The sequence below is a fragment of the Rattus norvegicus genome, chromosome 1 (genome assembly GCF_021556685.1).
Source record: "Rattus norvegicus strain SHRSP/BbbUtx chromosome 1, alternate assembly SHRSP_T2T, whole genome shotgun sequence".
In the NCBI taxonomy this organism is placed as follows: domain Eukaryota; kingdom Metazoa; phylum Chordata; class Mammalia; order Rodentia; family Muridae; genus Rattus; species Rattus norvegicus.
The window spans coordinates 102,272,871-102,282,350 of record NC_141534.1 but is presented as its reverse complement, the minus strand read 5'-3'; the positions used below and the strand labels follow the sequence as shown (position 1 = coordinate 102,282,350).

General features: G+C 44.2%; 1 protein-coding gene across 2 annotated transcripts; it reads left to right on the top strand.

The window, feature by feature from the left end:
* Window positions 1–674: 674 nt before the first annotated feature.
* Window positions 675–9,162, top strand: Fam32al1 (family with sequence similarity 32, member A like 1). Of its 2 annotated transcripts, none has more exons than XM_087576290.1 (2): window positions 675–830; window positions 7,383–9,162. In XM_087576290.1, the coding sequence occupies exon 2, from the start codon at window positions 7,462–7,464 to the stop codon at window positions 7,810–7,812; it is 351 nt and encodes a 116-aa protein (XP_087432416.1). In that variant the 5' UTR covers window positions 675–830; window positions 7,383–7,461; the 3' UTR covers window positions 7,813–9,162. The 2 variants fall into 2 exon arrangements, with proteins under 2 accessions (XP_087432416.1, NP_001102383.1); NM_001108913.1 differs by lacking the exon at window positions 675–830 and adding an exon at window positions 4,011–6,042 and having other exon boundaries at window positions 7,383–7,812.
* The last annotated feature ends 318 nt before the right edge of the window (window positions 9,163–9,480 follow it).

Sequence of the window (9,480 nt, the reverse complement as noted above, 5' to 3'; positions counted from 1 at the left end):
AGTGGTAAGTGGGCGGGGAAAAAAGAACCTTAGTTCAAAGCCCGCCCTCCTATACTTTCTCAGGGAATCCGATTGGGTCCTCCTATAACAGTGCTTTTGATTGGACAGGGGTTCAGGCCTTGCCTTTCTGTGACGGGAGGAAGGGGCTGAGGTGTCTTTCCAGTAGCCAACAAATGCTAGGCAGGCTCTCTGAGCCAGCAGCATTCCAGCCCTTGGGAAGGCTGACCAGTTCTTGCTGAGGGGTATTTTAAGACCTATGCTTAGACGCAATTAATTGAATACTCGAGGGTAACCTTCTATATAAGGGTATATAGCTCATGATTGTTATACAAATGTTTATTGAACAATGTGGAAATAGTATCGGCCTTCTCAAAAACCAGACACAGAGGCTGAGATTTTGAGGTTCATATGTAAAAACCCCCAGATTTTGTTTTTCTTTCTCCTGGACAGTTGCACTGCCTTATTCAAAGCAGGATTCTTTATATTTTCTCATAGCCACTGCTGTCAAATGTAAAATGCTTTACTTCCATTGGCCGGGTGAGGGGGGTGGGGGGGTGGCTTTTGATCACAAATGTTAGATATGTCCATAGCTAGGTTTATGTTTAAAAGTTTAACTACAAAGTACAAAGCCTTGGACTTTCAAAGTGTTAAGGGTTGTCTTGACAATTGTACACTACCAACACTGATGGTCCGGGGTTAACAGCTGTTTCTGCTTCTGCAAGCCAAAGCATATGCTGGAGATAACCAGGGCACCTACCTGCAAGATATCATCTGTCCAAGCATGTACTAGCAATGTCACCAGAAGCCAGAAGAAGAGGGTGTTGTTGAATGTAAATATGTTTTTGTTTTGTCTGTTCCGTTTTTGTTTCTTTCTTTCTTTCTTTTTTTCCCCCCTTTATAAACTCCTGACCTAATATGGCTCTGGGCTACATATGGGAATGCCGAGTCCCGGGTGATGCCTTAGCACCAGTATCTGCAGAAAAGCCTCTTTGTTGTTAAAATATATTCGTGCTCACGTTGGTGACTCAATGAAAGATGACAGACCCACAACATGTTCAACAGTTAATATTGTGCATTGCAGAGGTTGGCGTTGGGTTCCTGGCTACTGTCTAACTGCTCACAACTACCTGTCAGCTTGAGCTCTGAGGGATTTAAGACACTCTTCTGGCTTCTAGGGACACTGAAATCACATGATTGCACTTTTAAAGGAGAAGCTTGAATAAAATCGGTATCATAAAGGGTGCACTAGTAAACTTGCTTAGGAAGTGCTAAGTTACACAAACTTCCGTTCAGATAAGGGAGCACTGTTCATCCTAAGACTGGAAGATAAGAAGTGTACTAGCCAGAAACTATGAGGAAGAAAACTTTGCACCTCAATTGAAGTTTAGGTCTCCAGAGAAATATCTGTTCTTGAGACTGCCCGCCAGTTACAAAAGGAAGAAAACCTGACATAACCAGCTGTTGGGCTCATCTTCTATAAAGGCCATACCTCTAAGAGGGGTAGCTGAAGGAGACAGCTTGGGTTCACAGATCTCATTAAGTCCCCTACACTTATCAGGAAAATTGTTATTGTGCCAGGGGGGTCAAGGTGAACCTGGGTAACAACTACTCTAAAAGAACGACGCTGGCATGCTTAGAAATCATTCTGGGAATATGTTTGCTGTATGAACCTCCCATATGCACAAGTGGCCAGACTTGCTTCTCTGTTTAAATTGGTCAGTGTTACCTGGGGACAAGATTTGAAAGAGATTTAAGCATCTGTAGAATTCATGAGCCGAATGTGTATTTAAGTTAACAAGATCTTCTATCCCCGCCCAGCCCCTCCTGCATTAGCCAGAGCCTCATTATCACTAAGGAGCTCTTGCTCTTATTTTTCCTGCGTGTCGGGAGTGGATTCTCACTGGGCTGAGAAAGGGAGCACACTTCTGCGTCAGTTCCACACATAGATACTCCAGTATTCACACTTTACATAAAAATATAAAAACAAAAACTCTGTATGCTAGGGATAGTGACTCAGGCCTGCAGTTCTGGTGTACAGAAGATTGGAAGCCAGCCTGAACTATGAACTCTGTAGTCATCACCAAGGATTACATACTAAGACTTTATCTAAATCACTTGCAAGGGGGAGGGGACACTAGAACACGTGAAGATGCGTGCTGATACGTGACTATAATGAATTTCAGCTAACTACTTGAGAGTAAAGCAGGGGAATCGTGACTATAATGAATTTCAGCTAACTACTTGAGAGTAAAGCAGGGGAGTCGCTTGTACCCAGAAGTCAGAGGCCAGCCTTGGACACAGAAAGAGACCCTCTCTCAATAAACAAACAGCTGGCAAACAGCTGGGCATTATGGTACACACTTTTAATCCCAACACTCTGGAGGACGAGGAAGGCGGATCTCTCTGTATGTTTGAGGCCAGCCTGGTCTACATGGTGTATTCCAGGACAGCTAAGACTATGCAATGAGAGACCCTGTCTCAAACAACAGACAGATAACAAGAACAACACGAATCACTTGTGTGAAGTACAAATGAATCGACTGGCAACCATACTCAGAGCTGTTTTGTCTTTTGTTTTTTTTTATTTCTTTTCTATATGTGTTTCTGCCTGAGAATTTGCATACGTGGGCACACTTATGCATACAGAAATCTGTGGAGGCCAGAAGAGGGCATCAGTTTCCTTAAAACTACAGACACATAGTGATATGGGTGCTGGGGTTCAATCTCCAATTCTCTGCAAGAGCAGCAAGCTTTCTGAACTGCTAAGCCTCCCAGGCGTTTTGTTGGTAATCACTAAGTATGAGCCTCATGAGGTAACCTGGCTTTCTCTGCACTTAGAATACAGAATACTTCGTAATGGATCCTGTGTCACTGCCTCAATTGCTCTTCATGAAAGGACCCTCGGTTTTGTCTTAGGACTTGGAGCATTAACAGTGCTGAAGATGACCTAGTAATGTCCGTTTAAGACTGACTTTAACGGAAAGAAGTCATTGCACGGGACAGAGGTGAAGAATGTGTTGTTTAAGAAAATGCTTTACGGGGGGCTGGAGAGATGGCTCGCAGATTAAGAGCACTGGTGGTTCTTCCAGAGGTCCTGAGTTCAAATCCCAGCAACCACATGGTGGCTCACAACCATCTGTAATGAGATCTGGTGCCCTCTTCTGGCTTGTATGCATACATGCAGGCAGAACACTGTATACATAATAAATAATCAGAAAAAAGAAAAAAGAAAAAAAGAAAAAGAAAATGCTTTACGAGGGGCCCTGCTTGAGAAAACTATGGAATATCCACATCTGCCTTGGCCTGTTCTACAGTGGCTGAAGGGAAAGTCACTTCTTTGCACTCATGTGGAAAGGAGTTTCTTTGTCACTGGCTAACAAACCGATAGCAACTGTGATTTTCGCTTTCATTTTGCCCTTTCCTTTTAATGAGCGGATTTTTTTTTCTTGCCTTATTCTCTTCGTTGTTTTTACGGTCTACTTGCTTACTGGGTTTTGTGGGACTTCACCTACCTTGGGACACCTGTCGTGTTGAGAACAGCTTGAGAGAGTCCCACAGATCACCTCATTGGTTTGTGTAGGAGCCTTTACTCACTGAGCCATCTCATTGGCCACATTTGTCTCCTTTAAAAAGTTTTATTTAGGGCTGGAGAGATGGCTCAGTGGTTGAGAACACTGTTCTTCCAGAGTTCAAATCCCAGCAACCACATGGTGGCTCACAACCATCTGTACTGGGATCCGATGCCCTGTTCTGGTGTGTCTGAAGATAGTAACAGTGTACATAAAATAAATAAATGAATCTTTTTTAAAAAGGTTTTATTTAGGGGTTGGGGATTTAGCTCAGTGGTAGGGCGCTTGCCTAGAAGCGCAAGGCCCTGGGTTTGGTCCCCAGCTCCGAAAAATAGAAAAAAGAAAAAAAAAGTTTTATTTAATGTGCATATGTGTGTGGCCAGAGAAGGAGGTTGAATATCTTATTCTATGACACGTGGGCTTTATTCCCCCAGACAAAGTTTCTTGCTTAACCTGGAGGAAAGCTGGCAGCCCGCCCACCCCGGTGACCCCCTGTCATCCCCATCACCCTCAACCTTCTTATGTAGGAGTTAGAGATTCAGACTCGGGGTCTCACACCGGGAAGTTCACCATTACGCTTTAAACCATCCCTCCAGCTCCTTTTTGGCTCAGTATGTAATCCTGACTTGCTGGGAACTCATTACAAAGCCCGATAGGACCTTGAACTTGTGGTAGTCTCTGTAATGCCTGAACACTTCTGTGATTAGAGTTAATTTACAGTTATGTGTTACTCTGCCTGGTGTTGATTCTGTTCAATCAACACTTGAGGGCAGCAATAAAATTACATCACACAGACTAGGTAACTTCATTATCTGAAAATACGAGCGGTGTGATTTGGCCAGGTTGTTCATGGATAATAAACAGTTTTGTTTATTATTTAAAAAGTAAAGCCATAAAGACGCCTCGTTGGGTAAAGGAGTTTGCCACCAAGTTGGATAACCTGAGTTCTATTCCTGGAACCCAGATACTGTAAGGAAAGAATCAACTCTCAGAAGTTGACCTCTGACCTCCACGTGTGCTCTGTGACAGCCATACCGTTTGCTCTTCCTGGTGCTGCGTTTAAAACGCTGACCAAAAGCAATTCAGAGAGGAAAGGTTTTATCTGGCTTATAGCTTAAAGTCTGTCTTTGAGGGAAGTCAGGGCATGTTGGGAACACAAAGGTTCTTGTGCCCAAAGAGCATTAGGGAGCCAGGGTTGTTAAACACACAGGGTTCTCTCCTCAGTGGAGGAGATAAAATGCCTGTTTTCCCACACAGAAGACTAGAAGTAGCTATTGTTAATGACCTGTTGACATTTGTGCTGTCCGTGGAGTCAGACCAAACTCACCTTTTGCTATATAGGCAGAGCTTACCCAAATCCTACAAGATGTTTATTCCATAACATCTCTCCCTCCACTGCTTCTAAAAAAAACCCATCCTTAGTGGAGATGCCACATGTATTTTATGTCCCGCTAATCTCTATGCTATTGGTCAGAGACCACACTAGATTCTAGGATGTTCAGCTGTAAAGCTCTCCCTCATCTCATGGTCACGTGTACTTTGTAAAGGAGTTTCTATATAATAAAACCTTAAGGTTTATTATTCACTTAGAATTGGATTGATTGGGCTGGAGAGGTTGCTCAGTGGTTAAGAGCACTGACTGCTCTTCCAGAGGTCCTGAGTTCAAATCCCAGCAACCACATGGTGGCTCACAACCATCTGTAATGGGATCCGATGCCCTCTTCTGGTGTCTGAAGACAGCTACAGCATACTTATATATAATAAGTAAATAAATATTTTTTTAAAAAATAATTGGATTGATTGTTCCCTGGAAGCTTTTTCCCCAAACTGTACTGTGTTCAAAATATGCTGACAGTGAACCCCCTGACATTGGACTCCCTGAGTCTGATCCAGGTTGGTGATTAAGTGTGAACCACTTTCATTCTCCTCTCTCCATGGGTTCCTTTCCTGCTTGGATGACTGCAGGAATGCTTCCCTCAAGGGTGGTGTAAAGGCTATTCCTAGTTGTCAACCTGACTGTATCTGGAATGAACTACAATCCAGAATTGGAGGGCTCGCCTGTGATCCAGATCTTGAGGCTAGAAGACACACATTTCTGACCTGGATCTTGGCCTGGAGATCTTGAGTCATAGTGGCCATGAAAAGCTTAGGCCCACACACCTTTAATCCCAGGAGACTGAGTCAAGGAGATCTCTGAGTTCAAAGTCAACCTGGGACAAAACAAGTCCCAGATCCAGGGGTAGTGGCACACACCTTTAATCCGGGCCACACCTTCTGCTGGGGACTACATAAGGACGTTGGAAGAAGGAAGATTCACTCTTCTTGCCTGCTTGCATCCACTTGCCAGCACCTCTGTTGGAACCCACTGAACAGAAGAGCGGCTGAAACAACTAGCCTCGTGGGACTGAGTAACTACTGGATTCTTGGACTTCCCATCCACAATAGCCATTGTTGGGGAGTCGGACTACAGACTGTAAGTCATCACAGCAAACTCCCTTAATATATAGAGACATTCCATAAGTTCTGTTGAAAGAATAAAGATTTTAAACTATCCCCCACTGAACCTGCTGTGAGGACAAGTGCACCTCACAGCAAAGAATAACATAACATGTTTTGGGGATGTAGCCTGGCTATAGCCACCACAAACCATCTGGTCTCAATAAGGCCTGACTCAACAGTCCTGAGAAAAATGAGAATTAGGGTCAGCTTGCCCCAGAAGGAGGGTGGCCTAGAGTTAAACTGAGCCCAAGTTACAAACCAATGAAATTGCCTTGTGTGACTGTTGCCAACTACCTATGTAATTTTCCCTATAAATTCCTTCCCCTAATTGGGCTCGGGGTCGACTCCTCTGTCTCCTGTGTGAGATACGTGTCGTCCCCAGAGCTCTGGTTCTTCAAATACACCTCTTGTTTATTACATCAAGACTGGTTTCTCGTGAGTTCTTGGGGGTTGCGTTGTCTCAAGATTTGAGTGGGGGTCTTCCCCACCCCGGTGGTCTTTCATTGTGACTCTAGAGAAGCCTGACTAATACAGATGGGAACTCCAATGGGGCAGGAGCTTGAAGCAGAAACCATGGAGTAATGATGCTTACTGGATTGCTGACCCAATCCCAGTCAGCTACCTTTCTTATACAGTGCAGGCCCACCTGCCTCGGGACAGTAGTACCTGTGTTGGGCTGGGTACTTCTAAATCAATCATTTTTTTAAAAATGCCCCACAAACAAGCTCTCAGGCTAATTGCCTGGGTGCCATTGTGTAATCGTTCCCCTTCCCAAATGTGTAAAGCCAACAGCCAAGATTAGCCATTACACACCTTATACTCACATGCATACACAAGTTACATAAAATGAGAGAAGGCAGAGAAAGCTATAAGTTCAATGGAAATCGGGGGTGGGGTGGGGCGGGGGAGGGGGACGACGGCTATTTCTACATGTAAGAACCAGAGAATGCTATCTCCTTTCTGGTATAATAAATACTCGTACACTGAAGCCTCCGTGCAGACTTAAGAGGACCTAGAGTTGTTGGTTCACTCCCAAATCATGGGTCACAGCAGAACTCTAGTGAGCTGCTGGAAGTCTCCCGGTCTGGAGTGAGTTGAAACTGGACACAGAAGTAGGACTATGGTGTGGCTTTAAAGACTGATGGTCTCCCGACATTCTAGCTCTCTAACTATAATGAAATGCTGATGATAACTTCTAAAAAGTCCTAAAAACTTTCTTGCTCTTTCTGAGGGGAAAAAGCCGCTGACTTAGGCGATCGATGCCTGTAGCCTAACAGCGTGGGGTTAAGTAATGTGGTCTTCGTTCTATCTCAGCAGGAATTGTGTGCCTCTAACTTTCAGCCTGCTAGAAGAAGTCACTGGGGGAAAAAAGGGGACGGTTTAAAAAGTGATTATGGCGGCGAGCACTATGGAGGCATACGAGCAGGTACAGAAGGGCCCCCTGAAGCTGAAAGGTGTGGCAGAGCTTGGCGTGACGAAGCGGAGGAAGAAGAAGGACAAAGACAAGGCCAAGATGCTGGAGACCATGGGGATGAGAAAGAAGAGCGAGGAGGAGAAGCAGCACTGTCTGGACAAGCGCACGCCGGCGCAGGCTGCCTTTGAAAAGATGCAGGAGAAGCGGCAAACGGAAAGGATCCTGAAGAAGGCGTCGAAAACCCACAAGCAGAGAGTGGAGGACTTCAACCGACACCTGGACACACTCACCGAGCACTATGACATTCCCAAGGTCAGCTGGACCAAGTAACCTGCCCCAGGCGCAAAAGGCAGAGGGCCAGGCTGACCGTGTGGCTTCCCTGGTTGCCGTTCTTGGTTTAAGGACACCAAAGCGCCTGCAGACGTGCTGTAGTGGTGCAGATGCTACAGCGCTGTGTCACCCGAGGGTCTAGGTGGACCACACGCTTTCAGAGAGATGCAGCTTCTGTTGCCATGGAGACTGAACGAATGACAAATGGGGGTGGGGGGAACTGACATGTATGGAATAAAGGGAATATGAGTCATGGAGTGTGAACCTTGTCTGTACCGGCTGTCTGTCACGGGGATACTTTTCCATTCTGCCCGTGTCCCTGAATGATGAAGAATGCACGGTGATAAACCAGTTCAGTGTGGGAGAAATTAGATGCTTTTGTATTTTAAAGGTGTAAATGTGTGTGCATACATATGTGTGTTACATAACGTGCGTTGTGTGAGTGCACGCGTACAGGCGCACACGTGTAGAGGACAACTTGAAGGACTGACCCCGTCCACCATGTGGATCTTGGGAATCGGATCCAAGTCAGGCTGTGAAACTTGGCTGCCAGTGACTTTACCCACTGTGCTATGTCACAGTCGAGAGGACACATTTATTCCACTGTGTTCACACCTGAGGGAGACGCTGTATGCATACCTTGTCTCAAGTGTTTAGGACCATTTTGGATTTGGAGATTTTTTCCAGATTTGGGGAACACAATGATTTTTGTAATGTGTAATGAGATGTTTCAGTGACTGTCACGAGTTTGCACACATTTGATTGCTGTTTGACTTGCCCTGGGCATATAGTCTAAAGTCATTTTATATTAATTTTTTCTGTCTTTGAACATAGTATACAAAATACACAATTTTTGAAGAATTTTGTGCGTGAAAAAAAGAAAAGCAACTATAGTGATTTACTAAGTTGTAAAGTTTCCATGAGAGGTGAAAAATCAGAATGAATGAAAAGGGGAGATAAGAGAAAATTCTTCGAACTCTTCTCTTTGTCCTCAGTACTTTTACACCTTTCAGAACATATCACGTGGTAAAAGTTCATCACACGCTCACACACAAAGTTCAAATCATTAATTGGAACAGAAGTTTACGACAGAGAATGTTTACATGCCTACCCATTAGCGGTAATTATGTGGCTAAACATCCATCACCTGTCACAGCCCCACAGGTTCACTGAAGGTTTAAAACCACAACTAAGTTATTAGTGAAGTTTTGTATAAACCCAGTCAAAATTTTGTCTTTTGTCCTAGCACCTATAATAAAGTGTTCCCTTTTTATGACCTTTGTTTAATGGTTTCACAATCTCTTGGAATGTGCTCTGAGTAGGAGAAAGTCTGATTACTATTTAGGAGCAATTAACTGGTGACACGTGGGAGAGTGGCAGAGTTCTCATTGCAGTTCTGACTGTCAGAAAAGGGCCTGATGGCAGTCCCACTATAAAAGAGCTTAATAAATACTGATAGGATTTTAGGAATTCTTATAGGATCATCATTAAGAATTAAGAAGTCATCTATTTGTCTATATGGCATCACTACTAGACAGTACATCTTCATGGATCTGCAGAGATCTGCTCCAAAGGGTGGCCTAATGCCTAGTGACTGTCACATATGTTTAATAATAACAGGAGAAGCATATTAATAGCAGGGATCTTTCCTAAAATGATTTTCTTCTG

What these genes read in the sequence shown, in the direction of transcription:
- Fam32al1 (XM_087576290.1), top strand. Translation starts at nt 7,462, where the DNA reads ATGGCGGCGAGCACTATGGAGGCATACGAGCAGGTACAGAAGGGCCCC.